The 15,930-nt window shown below is 38.5% G+C and overlaps 1 protein-coding gene across 1 annotated transcript in view; it reads left to right on the top strand.

The window, feature by feature from the left end:
* The window catches only part of LOC128642528 (arf-GAP with SH3 domain, ANK repeat and PH domain-containing protein 2), a 431,344-nt gene that overhangs the window by 280,883 nt on the left and 134,531 nt on the right, over positions 1-15,930 (top strand). The window contains exons 10-11 of the mRNA XM_053695331.1: positions 12,329-12,429; positions 15,411-15,480. Coding sequence (XP_053551306.1) covers positions 12,329-12,429; positions 15,411-15,480 — 171 coding nt within the window. The remainder of the gene's footprint in view (positions 1-12,328; positions 12,430-15,410; positions 15,481-15,930) is intronic.

Here is a 15,930-nt window from a genome sequence, read left to right as displayed (position 1 = left end):
TGAGTGCTGTTATATAGGTAAAGATAACCCCACACTGTGCTGTCATACAGCCTACTGTAATAATGGTAGTGAGTGCTGTTATATAGGTAAAGATAACCCCACACTGTGCTGTCATACAGCCTACTGTAATAATGGTAGTGAGTGCTGTTATATAGGTAAAGATAACCCCACACTGTGCTGTCATACAGCCTACTGTAATAATGGTAGTGAGTGCTGTTATATAGGTAAAGATAACCCCACACTGTGCTGTCATACAGCCTAATGTAATAATGGTAGTGAGTGCTGTTATATAGGTAAAGATAACCCCACACTGTGCTGTCATACAGCCTACTGTAATAATGGTAGTGAGTGCTGTTATATATGTAAAGATAACCCCACACTGTGCTGTCATACAGCCTACTGTAATAATGGTAGTGAGTGCTGTTATATAGGTAAAGATAACCCCACACTGTGCTGCCATACATCCTACTGTAATAATGGTAGTGAGTGCTGTTATATAGGTAAAGATAACCCCACACTGTGCTGTCATACAGCCTACTGTAATAATGGTAGTGAGTGCTGTTATATAGGTAAAGATAACCCACACTGTTCTGTCATACAGCCTACTGAGTTACAGTAATGGTAGTGAGTGCTGTTATATAGGTAAAGATAACCCCACACTGTGCTGTCATACAGCCTACTGTAATAATGGTAGTGAGTGCTGTTATATAGGTAAAGATAACCCCACACTGTGCTGTCATGCAGCCTACTGAGTTACAGTAATGGTAGTGAGTGCTGTTATATAGGTAAAGATAACCCCACACTGCGCTGTCATACAGCCTACTGTAATAATGGTAGTGAGTGCTGTTATATAGGTAAAGATAACCCCACACTGCCCTGTCATACAGCCTACTGTAATAATGGTAGTGAGTTCTGTTATATAGGTAAAGATATCCCCACACTGCGCTGTCATACAGCCTACTGTAATAATGGTAGTGAGTGCTGTTATATAGGTAAAGATAACCCCACACTGTGCTGTCATGCAGACTACTGAGTTACAATAATGGTAGTGAGTGCTGTTATATAGGTAAAGATAACCCCACACTGCGCTGTCATACAGCCTACTGTAATAATGGTAGTGAGTGCTGTTATATAGGTAAAGATAACCCCACACTGTGCTGTCATGCAGACTACTGAGTTACAATAATGGTAGTGAGTGCTGTTATATAGGTAAAGATAACCCCACACTGCGCTGTCATACACCCTACTGAGTTACAGTAATGGTAGTGAGTGCTGTTATATAGGTAAAGATAACCCCACACTGCGCTGTCATACAGCCTACTGTAATAATGGTAGTGAGTGCTGTTATATAGGTAAAGATAACCCCACACTGCGCTGTCATACAGCCTACTGAGTTACAGTAATGGTAGTGAGTGCTGTTATATAGGTAAAGATAACCCCACACTGCGCTGTCATACAGCCTACTGTAATAATGGTAGTGAGTAATAATGTCAGCCTACTGTCAGCCTACTGTAATAATGGTAGTGAGTGCTGTTATATAGGTAAAGATTACCCCACACTGTGCTGTCATACAGCCTACTGTAATAATGGTAGTGAGTGCTGTTATATAGGTAAAGATAACCCCACACTGCGCTGTCATACAGCCTACTGTAATAATGGTAGTGAGTGCTGTTATATAGGTAAAGATAACCCCACACTGTGCTGTCATACAGCCTACTGTAATAATGGTAGTGAGTGCTGTTATATAGGTAAAGATAACCCCACACTGTGCTGTCATACAGCCTACTGTAATAATGGTAGTGAGTGCTGTTATATAGGTAAAGATAACCCCACACTGTGCTGTCATGCAGCCTACTGAGTTACAGTAATGGTAGTGAGTGCTGTTATATAGGTAATGATAACCCCACACTGTGCTGTCATACAGCCTACTGTAATAATGGTAGTGAGTGCTGTTATATAGGTAAAGATAACCCCACACTGTGCTGTCATACAGCCTACTGTAATAATGGTAGTGAGTGCTGTTATATAGGTAAAGATAACCCCACACTGCGCTGTCATGCAGCCTACTGAGTTACAATAATGGTAGTGAGTGCTGTTATATAGGTAAAGATAACCCCACACTGTGCTGTCATACAGCCTACTGTAATAATGGTAGTGAGTGATGTTATATAGGTGAAGATAACCCCACACTGCACTGTCATACAGCCTACTGTAATAATGGTAGTGAGTGCTGTTATATAGGTAAAGATAACCCCACACTGCGCTGTCATACAGCCTACTGTAATAATGGTAGTGAGTGCTGTTATATAGGTAAAGATAACCCCACACTGTGCTGTCATGCAGACTACTGAGTTACAATAATGGTAGTGAGTGCTGTTATATAGGTAAAGATAACCCCACACTGCGCTGTCATACAGCCTACTGTAATAATGGTAGTGAGTAATAATGTCAGCCTACTGTAATAATGGTAGTGAGTGCTGTTATATAGGTAAAGATAACCCCACACTGTGCTGTCATGCAGACTACTGAGTTACAATAATGGTAGTGAGTGCTGTTATATAGGTAAAGATAACCCCACACTGCGCTGTCATACAGCCTACTGTAATAATGGTAGTGAGTAATAATGTCAGCCTACTGTAATAATGGTAGTGCGTGCTGTTATATAGGTAAAGATAACCCCACACTGTGCTGTCATACAGCCTACTGAGTTACAGTAATGGTAGTGCGTGCTGTTATATAGGTAAAGATAACCCCACACTGCGCTGTCATACAGCCTACTGTAATAATGGTAGTGAGTGCTCTTATATAGGTAAAGATAACCCCACACTGCGCTGTCATACAGCCTACTGTAATAATGGTAGTGAGTGCTGTTATATAGGTAAAGATAACCCCACACTGTGCTGTCATACAGACTACTGAGTTACAGTAATGGTAGTGAGTGCTGTTATATAGGTAAAGATAACCCCACACTGTGCTGTCATACAGCCTACTGTAATAATGGTAGTGAGTGCTGTTATATAGGTAAAGATAACCCCACACTGCGCTGTCATACAGCCTACTGTAATAATGGTAGTGAGTGCTGTTATATAGGTAAAGATAACCCCACACTGTGCTGTCATACAGCCTACTGTAATAATGGTAGTGAGTGATGTTATATAGGTGAAGATAACCCCACACTGCACTGTCATACAGCCTACTGTAATAATGGTAGTGAGTGCCGTTATATAGGTAAAGATAACCCCACACTGCGCTGTCATACAGCCTACTGAGTTACAGTAATGGTAGTGAGTGCTGTTATATAGGTAAAGATAACCCCACACTGCGCTGTCATACAGCCTACTGTAATAATGGTAGTGAGTAATAATGTCAGCCTACTGTAATAATGGTAGTGAGTGCTGTTATATAGGTAAAGATAACCCCACACTGTGCTGTCATACAGCCTACTGAGTTACAATAATGGTAGTGAGTGCTGTTATATAGGTAAAGATAACCCCACACTGTGCTGTCATACAGCCTACTGAGTTACAATAATGGTAGTGAGTGCTGTTATATAGGTAAAGATAACCCCACACTGCGCTGTCATACAGCCTACTGAGTTACAGTAATGGTAGTGAGTGCTGTTATATAGGTAAAGATAACCCCACACTGCGCTGTCATACAGCCTACTGTAATAATGGTAGTGAGTAATAATGTCAGCCTACTGTAATAATGGTAGTGAGTGCTGTTATATAGGTAAAGATAACCCCACACTGCGCTGTCATACAGCCTACTGTAATAATGGTAGTGAGTAATAATGTCAGCCTACTGTAATAATGGTAGTGAGTGCTGTTATATAGGTAAAGATAACCCCACACTGTGCTGTCATGCAGCCTACTGAGTTACAGTAATGGTAGTGCGTGCTGTTATATAGGTAAAGATAACCCCACACTGTGCTGTCATACAGCCTACTGTAATAATGGTAGTGAGTGCTCTTATATAGGTAAAGATAACCCCACACTGCGCTGTCATACAGCCTACTGTAATAATGGTAGTGAGTGCTGTTATATAGGTAAAGATAACCCCACACTGTGCTGTCATACAGCCTACTGTAATAATGGTAGTGAGTGCTGTTATATAGGTAAAGATAACCCCACACTGTGCTGTCATACAGCCTACTGTAATAATGGTAGTGAGTGCTGTTATATAGGTAAAGATAACCCCACACTGTGCTGTCATACAGACTACTGAGTTACAGTAATGGTAGTGAGTGCTGTTATATAGGTAAAGATAACCCCACACTGTGCTGTCATACAGCCTACTGTTATAATGGTATTGAGTGCTGTTATATAGGTAAAGATAACCCCACACTGTGCTGTCATACAGCCTACTGTAATAATGGTAGTGAGTGCTGTTATATAGGTATAGATAACCCCACACTGCGCTGTCATACAGCCTACTGTAATAATGGTAGTGAGTGCTGTTATATAGGTAAAGATAACCCCACACTGTGCTGTCATACAGCCTACTGTAATAATGGTAGTGAGTGCTGTTATATAGGTAAAGATAACCCCACACTGCGCTGTCATACAGCCTACTGTAATAATGGTAGTGAGTGCTGTTATATAGGTAAAGATAACCCCACACTGTGCTGTCATACAGCCTACTGAGTTACAGTAATGGTAGTGAGTTCTGTTATATAGGTAAAGATAACCCCACACTGCGCTGTCATACAGCCTACTGTAATAATGGTAGTGAGTGCTGTTATATAGGTAAAGATAACCCCACACTGTGCTGTCATACAGCCTACTGTAATAATGGTAGTGAGTGCTGTTATATAGGTAAAGAAAACCCCACACTGTGCTGTCATACTGTCATACAGCCTACTGTAATAATGGTAGTGAGTGCTGTTATATAGGTAAAGATAACCCCACACTGTGCTGTCATACAGCCTACTGTAATAATGGTAGTGAGTGCTGTTATATAGGTAAAGATAACCCCACACTGTGCTGTCATGCAGCCTACTGAGTTACAGTAATGGTAGTGCGTGCTGTTATATAGGTAAAGATAACCCCACACTGTGCTGTCATACAGCCTACTGTAATAATGGTAGTGAGTGCTGTTATATAGGTAAAGATAACCCCACACTGTGCTGTCATACAGCCTACTGTAATAATGGTAGTGAGTGCTGTTATATAGGTAAAGATAACCCCACACTGCGCTGTCATACAGCCTACTGTAATAATGGTAGTGAGTGCTGTTATATAGGTAAAGATAACCCCACACTGTGCTGTCATACAGCCTACTGTAATAATGGTAGTGAGTGATGTTATATAGGTGAAGATAACCCCACACTGCACTGTCATACAGCCTACTGTAATAATGGTAGTGAGTGCTGTTATATAGGTAAAGATAACCCCACACTGTGCTGTCATGCAGCCTACTGAGTTACAGTAATGGTAGTGAGTAATAATGTCAGCCTACTGTAATAATGGTAGTGAGTGCTGTTATATATGTAAAGATAACCCCACACTGTGCTGTCATACAGCCTACTGTAATAATGGTAGTGAGTGCTGTTATATAGGTAAAGATAACCCCACACTGTGCTGTCATACAGCCTACTGTAATAATGGTAGTGAGTGCTGTTATATAGGTAAAGATAACCCCACACTGTGCTGTCATGCAGCCTACTGTAATAATGGTAGTGAGTGCTGTTATATAGGTAAAGATAACCCCACACTGTGCTGTCATGCAGACTACTGAGTTACAATAATGGTAGTGAGTGCTGTTATATAGGTAAAGATAACCCCACACTGTGCTGTCATACAGCCTACTGTAATAATGGTAGTGAGAGCTGTTATATAGGTAAAGATAACCCTACACTGTGCTGTCATACAGCCTACTGTAATAATGGTAGTGAGTGCTGTTATATAGGTAAAGATAACCCTACACTGTGCTGTCATACAGCCTACTGTAATAATGGTAGTGAGTGCTGTTATATATTTAAAGATAACCCCACACTGCGCTGTCATACAGCCTACTGTAATAATGGTAGTGAGAGCTGTTATATAGGTAAAGATAACCCCACACTGCGCTGTCATACAGCCTACTGTAATAATGGTAGTGAGTGCTGTTATATAGGTAAAGATAACCCCACACTGCGCTGTCATACAGCCTACTGAGTTACAGTAATGGTAGTGAATGCTGTTATATAGGTAAAGATAACCCCACACTGTGCTGTCATACAGCCTACTGAGTTACAGTAATGGTAGTGAGTGCTGTTATATAGGTAAAGATAACCCCACACTGTGCTGTCATACAGCCTACTGTAATAATGGTAGTGAGTGCTGTTATATAGGTAAAGATAACCCCACACTGCGCTGTCATACAGCCTACTGTAATAATGGTAGTGAGTGCTGTTATATAGGTTAAGATAACCCCACACTGTGCTGTCATACAGCCTACTGTAATAATGGTAGTGAGTGCTGTTATATAGGTAAAGATAACCCCACACTGTGCTGTCATACAGCCTACTGTAATAATGGTAGTGAGTGCTGTTATATAGGTAAAGATAACCCCACACTGTGCTGTCATACAGCCTACTGTAATAATGGTAGTGAGTGCTGTTATATAGGTAAAGATAACCCCACACTGTGCTGTCATACAGCCTACTGTAATAATGGTAGTGAGTGCTGTTATATAGGTAAAGATAACCCCACACTGTGCTGTCATACAGCCTACTGTAATAATGGTAGTGAGTGCTGTTATATAGGTAAAGATAACCCCACACTGTGCTGTCATACAGCCTAATGTAATAATGGTAGTGAGTGCTGTTATATAGGTAAAGATAACCCCACACTGTGCTGTCATACAGCCTACTGTAATAATGGTAGTGAGTGCTGTTATATATGTAAAGATAACCCCACACTGTGCTGTCATACAGCCTACTGTAATAATGGTAGTGAGTGCTGTTATATAGGTAAAGATAACCCCACACTGTGCTGCCATACATCCTACTGTAATAATGGTAGTGAGTGCTGTTATATAGGTAAAGATAACCCCACACTGTGCTGTCATACAGCCTACTGTAATAATGGTAGTGAGTGCTGTTATATAGGTAAAGATAACCCACACTGTTCTGTCATACAGCCTACTGAGTTACAGTAATGGTAGTGAGTGCTGTTATATAGGTAAAGATAACCCCACACTGTGCTGTCATACAGCCTACTGTAATAATGGTAGTGAGTGCTGTTATATAGGTAAAGATAACCCCACACTGTGCTGTCATGCAGCCTACTGAGTTACAGTAATGGTAGTGAGTGCTGTTATATAGGTAAAGATAACCCCACACTGTGCTGTCATACAGCCTACTGTAATAATGGTAGTGAGTGCTGTTATATAGGTAAAGATAACCCCACACTGTGCTGTCATGCAGCCTACTGTAATAATGGTAGTGAGTGCTGTTATATAGGTAAAGATAACCCCACACTGTGCTGTCATACAGCCTACTGTAATAATGTTAGTGAGTGCTGTTATATAGGTAAAGATAACCCCACACTGTGCTGTCATACTGTCATACAGCCTACTGTAATAATGGTAGTGAGTGCTGTTATATAGGTAAAGATAACCCCACACTGTGCTGTCATACAGCCTACTGTAATAATGGTAGTGAGTGCTGTTATATAGGTAAAGATATCCCCACACTGCGCTGTCATACAGCCTACTGAGTTACAGTAATGGTAGTGAGTGCTGTTATATAGGTAAAGATAACCCCACACTGTGCTGTCATACAGCCTACTGTAATAATGTTAGTGAGTGCTGTTATATAGGTAAAGATAACCCCACACTGTGCTGTCATACAGCCTACTGTAATAATGGTAGTGAGTTCTGTTATATAGGTAAAGATAACCCCACACTGCGCTGTCATACAGCCTACTGTAATAATGGTAGTGAGTTCTGTTATATAGGTAAAGATAACCCCACACTGTGCTGTCATACAGCCTGCTGTAATAATGGTAGTGAGTGCTGTTATATAGGTAAAGATAACCCCACACAGCACTGTCATACAGCCTACTGTAATAATGGTAGTGAGTGCTGTTATATAGGTAAAGATAACCCCACACTGCGCTGTCATACAGCCTACTGTAATAATGGTAGTGAGTGCAGTTATTTAGGTAAAGATAACCCCACACTGTGCTGTCATACAGCCTACTGTAATAATGGTAGTGAGTGCTGTTATATAGGTAAAGATATCCCCACACTGCGCTGTCATACAGCCTACTGTAATAATGGTAGTGAGTGCTGTTATATAGGTAAAGATATCCCCACACTGCGCTGTCATACAGCCTACTGTAATAATGGTAGTGAGTGCTGTTATATAGGTAAAGATAACCCCACACTGTGCTGTCATACAGCCTACTGTAATAATGGTAGTGAGTGCTGTTATATAGGTAAAGATAACCCCACACTGCACTGTCATACAGCCTACTGAGTTACAGTAATGGTAGTGAGTGCTGTTATATAGGTAAAGATAACCCCACACTGTGCTGTCATACAGCCTACTGTAATAATGGTAGTGAGTGCTGTTATATAGGTAAAGATAACCCCACACTGTGCTGTCATACAGCCTACTGAGTTACAGTAATGGTAGTGAGTGCTGTTATATAGGTAAAGATATCCCCACACTGCGCTGTCATACAGCCTACTGTAATAATGGTAGTGAGTGCTGTTATATAGGTAAAGATATCCCCACACTGCGCTGTCATACAGCCTACTGTAATAATGGTAGTGAGTGCTGTTATATAGGTAAAGATATCCCCACACTGCGCTGTCATACAGCCTACTGTAATAATGGTAGTGAGTGCTGTTATATAGGTAAAGATATCCCCACACTGCGCTGTCATACAGCCTACTGTAATAATGGTAGTGAGAGCTGTTATATAGGTAAAGATAACCCCACACTGTGCTGTCATGCAGCCTACTGAGTTACAGTAATGGTAATGAGCATATTGGATTTAACTATACCCTGGGCATTTGGTTTATCTGTGTCTGACATATTGGGTTTAACTGTCCCCTGGGTATTAGGGCTTCCTGTGTCTGGAGTATTGGGTTAAACTGTCCCCTGTATACTTGGTTTGCTTGTTCTTTGAAATTTTGTTTTACAAAATGTAATTTTGAAAATAAATATGATGTAATAGTTTCACTTAAATGATGTAAACAGCATTTTGGTAATGTTATAATGAGAAGTTAACATTTTTCAACATGGGCCTCTACTTATCAAGCCGTCAACTTTCTTGCATTATCCGGCACCAATATGCTCGCCTAAGATTGCCTAACATCGCTGCCGCGGACCTGAATACGTTAGCCAAAATTATCAAGAAAACTGTCAAAAAGCCGTGCACCAGCTTTCTTGGTACCCTGTCACTAAGCACCCACACTAAACTATACTGTTTACCCCCTATACCGCTGCTCCCGGACCCCCCCCCCGCAACTAAATAAAGTTATTAACCCCTAAACCGCTGCTCCCGGAGCCCACCGCAACTCTAATAAAGTGTTTAACCCCTAAACTGCCGCTTGCGGAGCCCACCGCCACCTACATTATATGTATTAACCCCTAAACCGCCGCTCCCAGACCCCGCCGCAATGAAATAAAATGTTTAACCCCTAAACTGCCGCTCACGGACCCCGCCGCCACCTACATTAAATTTATTAACCCCTAATCTGACCCCCTAAACCGCCGCCACCTACATTAAATTTATTAACCCCTAATCTCCTGCCCCCAATGTTGCCACCACTATATTAAATTTATTAACCCTTAAACCTAAGTCTAACCCTAACACCCCCTAACTTAAAGATAATTTAAATTAATCTAAATAAATATTCCTATCATGAAATAAATTATTCCTATTTAAAACTAAATACTTACCTATAAAATAAAGCCTAAGCTAGCTACAATATAACTAATAGTTACATTGTAGCTAGTTTAGGGTTTATTTTTATTTTACAGGCAAGTTTGTATTTATTTTAACTAGGTACAATAGTTATTAAATAGTTATTAACTATTTAATAACTACCTAGTTAAAATAAATACAAATAAAACCTGTAAAATAAATCATAACCTAAGTTACAATTACACCTAACACTACACTATCATTAAATTAATTACCTAAATTAAAATAAATTAATTACAATTAAATAAAATTAACTAAAGTACAGTTAAAAGGGCCTTTTGCGGTGCATTGCCCCAAAGTAATCAGCTCTATTACCTGTAAAAAAAAAAAAAAGACAATACCTCCCCCCAACATTACAACCCACCACCCACACACCCAACCCTACTCTAAAACCCACCCAATCCCCCCTTAATAAAACCTAACATTACCCCCTTAAAGATCACCCTACCTTGAGATGTCTTCACCCAGCCGGGCACAAGTGGTCCTCCAGAGGGGCAGAAGTCTTCATCCGATACGGGCAGAAGAGGACCTCCAGACGAGCAGAAGTCTTCATCCAGACGGCATCTTCTATCTTCATCCATCTGGCGAGGAGCAGCTCCATCTTGAAGACATCCGACACGGAGCATCCATCCAGACCGATGACTACCCGACGAATGAATATTCCTTTAAATGACGTCATCCAAGATGGCATCCCTTGAATTCCGATTGGCTGATGGAATTCTATCAGCCAATCGGAATTAAGGTAGGAAAAATCCTATTGGCTGATGCAATCAGCCAATAGGATTGAGCTCGCATTCTATTGGCTTTTCCAATCAGCCAATAGAATGCAAGCTCAATCCTATTGGCTGATTGGATCAGCCAATAGGATTTAACTTCAATCCTATTGGTTGATTGCATAAATATTTTTGAATGTAATCGTAAAATTCGAAACTGAACATTCGAAAATTGAATGTTAGAATGTTATGTAAACATTCGAAATTCGATTCAAAAGAACGAATGTGTTAAAATTCGTTTCATTTTTCGAATGTTGCAAAACATTCGCCCATCCCTACTCAAAACCTCTAAACTCCCTCTTCCTCAGCATTGTTTAATATAAGAGCTTATGTTGCCCAGCAACAGGTAACTAGTAGCATTCACAGTCACATATACAGCCCCATAAAAGGACTTATAGAAAAGTAATTATTTGTGGGAAGAGTGGGGGACTGAGGTGATGGATTGAGGGAGTAGAAAGGACATGCTATGTAGAAATGGGGCCATATGTCTTTTGAAGGTAAAAATGGGACTGAAGCATGTTAAGATGGAAGTAGATCATAAAGCCTCCAAGTATTGCATTCAGCTACCAGACTGCCGGTTAACTAATAGTGATGTAATCATAGTAATCATATAGGCTTTCACATATTGCTCACAATGGAGTTATTGAAGGGTTAGCATAGAATATGTATTTTCTAACATTTTTCTTCTTGTCCAATCTCTCTCCCTCGCTTTCCAAAGTTCAGAAGAGTAAGTTCATTGATTTTTTTGCTTTCATTTTACGCCTCTCATGCTGTTCATTTAGTAAATACCACAACTTGACATTTTCAAAAAGCTCCGTGAGCATTACAAAGGGAGGACTAAAGTCAATACGCTTCTTCAAATCTTGAAATGATCTGAAAACCTGTATTTATTTGATTTGAGCAAACATAAGTGACACGGTTACCTGTGTAATGCATACAATATGGGCATTCCTTGTGCTTGATATACGTTATTGCACATATAATGAATCCATGCATCTCTAATCATACATTTCTTTGATAACAGCATAAAACCTAGGCACAAAATATTTCTCTGTGGGTTTTGGATTAAAAAGAAGAGTCTTTTTTTATTTTTTATTTTTTTCCAAAAGGTACATTTACTAGCTCCAAAACAAATTTATTTTTCACTGAATTACAGGATTTATTTCTCATCTGAGTTTTGATGTCCAAGTCATTTCCTTATATAATTTGGGGTAGGTTTGTTAATTATCTATACTTCTTAGCACACCGAGTATGGTTTGGTTGAAACCCTCATTATTTAATGACAAGATGATCACAGACTGCCTAACCATGCTTACAGTATACCTAAAATAATTATTCACATTTTGTTAGCTCATAGGCAGGAAATGCTGCACTTCACTAACCACCGTCACACCAGGTTTTTGTGTTAGCCCTGCTTAAGTACAGTTGAGTTAATCAGTGGCTCCGTCATTGAATAAATTACCCTGGTATCATTACAAATAGCATTGCATGCATTAAATTACTATTTACATAGTCTCACAGCCTAAAATTACAGCCATAGTTTTGTTGTCATCCCCAGCTTTCATCCTGTATTTTTGTAAATAGGTGGTAATGTTTTACGGAGATACTATTGACCTTTTCTCTTCCCAGGATTCAGTCAGCAAACAGACGGTATACAGCATGCACCAGCTTCAAGGAAACATACAGTATGGCACAGAGAAACATGGCAACCTGTACAAAAAGAGTGATGGGTAGGTTTCCTTATAGCTTTGAAAATGTGGTAGGGGATAGTGGGAGTTAGTCAGTAGTAGATATTGTACCTATTATCTAAATCAGAGTGGGTATATAATATACCAGTACTTGGTAGTCACTTATAGTAGTTATGGTACACATCTAATGTGGATTCTTAGAGAGCAGAACTAAACAACTAGGAGTACTAATTGTACAAAGAGATACACTTAGAATTATTTAGAAAAGAATACCACAAAAAAAGATATTGTTTTTAACTCCGGATGATCACATAAATGTGGAATTACTCTATTTGTTTAAAATGTTCCATTACATTCATACTTTAATATTTTATTATAGCAACTAGGAACAAACATTCACACAGAAGTAGCCTGAAAGGGTTAAAAACACTTAAACCCAGTTAACTAGGATGGATATGATAAATAGTGCTATATGTATTTAACCTGATGCCCACAGTTGTATAATGAAAAATAAAAAATAAGCTAAGCCCTTACAATCCGAGGGCTATTTTACTTTTAAATAGTTATATTTTTAAGGTAAATAGTAGGCACCAGGATTCAGCAATTATATAGGTAGATAAAGATTCTGTTATTAACTCGGTAAGCGTTCTGTGAAACGCGCGTCAGGGGTCCAGCAGGAGAAGCTAGTTCTCTCCTGTCTGTCGCTTTTAATTTGCTTACCGAGTTAATAACAGAATCTTTATCTACCTATATAATTGCTGAATCCTGGTGCCTACTATTTACCTTAAAAATATAACTATTTAAAAGTAAAATAGCCCTCGGATTGTAAGGGCTTAGCTTATTTTTTATTTTTCATTATACAACTGTGGGCATCAGGTTAAATACATATAGCACTATTTATCATATCCATCCTAGTTAACTGGGTTTAAGTGTTTTTAACCCTTTCAGGCTACTTCTGTGTGAATGTTTGTTCCTAGTTGCTATAATAAAATATTAAAGTATGAATGTAATGGAACATTTTAAACAAATAGAGTAATTCCACATTTATGTGATCATCCGGAGTTAAAAACAATATCTTTTTTTGTGGTATTCTTTTCTAAATAATTCTAAGTGTATCTCTTTGTACAATTAGTACTCCTAGTTGTTTAGGTTTCCTTATAGATCTATATATATATATATGACAGATACCATAGGAGAATGACAAGACACCAGAGTTTTCCAGCTTTTTCCAATTTTATTTTTTATTTGGAGGAACTATAAGCACTTTTTAGAAATTCTGTTAAAGGGACATGAAACCCAAAGTTTTTCTTTCATGATTCAGATAGAAAATATATTTTTAAACAACTTTCCAATTTATTTATATTGCTAATTTGTCTTTATTCTCTCAATATCCTTTGTTGAAGGAAAAGCAATGCTCTACTGGGAGCCAGCTGAGCACATTGTGTGAGCCAATCACAAGAGGCATATATGTCCATTCACCAATCAGCAGCTATCCCCCACATCCTGAGCCTCCCTTGGTGTTCTTTTGAACAAAAGATACCAAGAGAACTAAGCAAATAAGATAATATTAGTAAAATGGAAAGTTGTTTAAAATGGTATACTTCATGTCTATAATTAAAATAAATACAGTATATAATTACAACTACTATTCAAATACACTCCAAATGAGCAATGATTTAACATTTAGCATTCCTAATGGTTGTGTAATCTAATCTTCCCAATAAGCAAAGACCTGTAAAATATATATACATGCTACTCCCATGACACACAGGAATGATAGCAGAGAATAGATGAAAGGTCTTCTCCCCTAACTACAGTTGTCAGGTGCATGAGTGATTGACATGCCTGGCACTCCTCCACGTGTTGCAAATGGTGAAAGGTGGGGATGAAGTAGAAAGGAATCACAGCCAATTGCTTCTTTATAACGTTACCATGTGCTGAATACCATCAGCTGGGCATGGCACATAGTACACGCAAATGTGCTGACAAATATATTTATTGGCTTCATTGAAAATATACAGTTTAGTAAAGTGTGAGAAACAGATAAAAACTCTGGAGATCCACAGGTTGAACAATTCTGCAATATGAGGTTTTACTGACAAATTGTGGCATTGTTAAGGACACAGATAGAAATCCTACAATAGAATTTAGGTTTGATGTTATTGAATATATAGTTGTTTCTAAGAATAATAGATGAAACTTGTAAATCTTCTCTCCAGCTTATTCTAGTAAATCATGTGACTGAAGAAATCACAATCAGGATACCAGCATATGATGCTTAGGGCTGAGATCTGTCAGCACAAGGTTGTCAAGCCCAAAAACCAGTCACAATTCATTTCTCCATTGCTTTGGCCCAATGAACTCTTCTATCTTTTCACATTTACAACACTTTTTTTTACATCTGGTTCATTAATGTTCTTATGATATTAATTTACTTTATTTATAAAATGCGTTCCTGGTTTTTATAATAATTATGATTATGTATTTAGAAACATAGGACACCATTTCCTGTAAATTGTGTTTTTTTCCGTTGGCACCAGAGAGACTGTATTGCATTCGGCAGGATTCTGATTCCAGACCCTGCTACATTCTACACACTGATTGCTTGATCAATATAGAGTTTGATTTTACCCGTCCCTTACTGGCCTGAGTTGAGGCGATAAGATAAACAATTTTGCAAGAGACTTTGTAAGAGGAATTACAGTTCTGTAGATATTTTGCACAAAGTGCTTTATTGCTATCTATATAAACACTAAAGTTTTGTATAATTTACAAAATAATATTATGCTTTAATGCAGTAGAAAGTCGACCAGTAGGGACTTACCAAATTGATTTGTAGGTTACAATTTTGAAAACAGCTCCATTAGCCCACAAGACACTGATAGACAATTGGTTGTAGGTCATGGTATATTTGCAAAAGAGTACACATAAAGATATTCTACTGAAGCTAAGGTGGAAGACACAACCTTGCTATTTATATGTATATTATATAAAACTAATTTATTTTGTGTTTATTTTATTAGTCTCCGAAAGGTTTGGCAGAAAAGAAAATGTTCTGTGAAGAATTGCTACTTGACTATTGCACATGGAACGGTATGGAAACATTTTTTAATATGAACTTGTAAAACAGATTATTTTCATCAGATAGAGAATACTTAGCATCTGATTTTTTTTTATTTATTTTTTACATAGACAGATGAAATATAATGTGTAAGCTGTGAGTTACTTGTAATATATGCATATTGATTGGCATACAAGCATTTAACACTTTATGGTCCCTTTTTAAATCTCATCTCATGTGACTTTTGAGTACAATACAAAAGCTTTTACCAACACTGAGAGGTCTTTGGTTCTTATTTAAAGGAATATTCTAGTCAAAACTTTTCAATTTACTTTTATCTTCAAATTTGTTCTCTTGGTTATTTTTTGTTGAAAGCTAAACCTAGGTAAGCTCATATGCTAATTTCTAAGCCCTTGAAGGCCACCCCTTATCTCAGGGCATTTTGACAGTTTTTCCACAGCTAGACAGCGCTAGTTCATGTG

Source organism: Bombina bombina, chromosome 1 (genome assembly GCF_027579735.1).
Source record: "Bombina bombina isolate aBomBom1 chromosome 1, aBomBom1.pri, whole genome shotgun sequence".
Lineage (NCBI taxonomy): Eukaryota > Metazoa > Chordata > Amphibia > Anura > Bombinatoridae > Bombina > Bombina bombina.
This window is presented reverse-complemented; position numbering and strand designations above follow the sequence as displayed.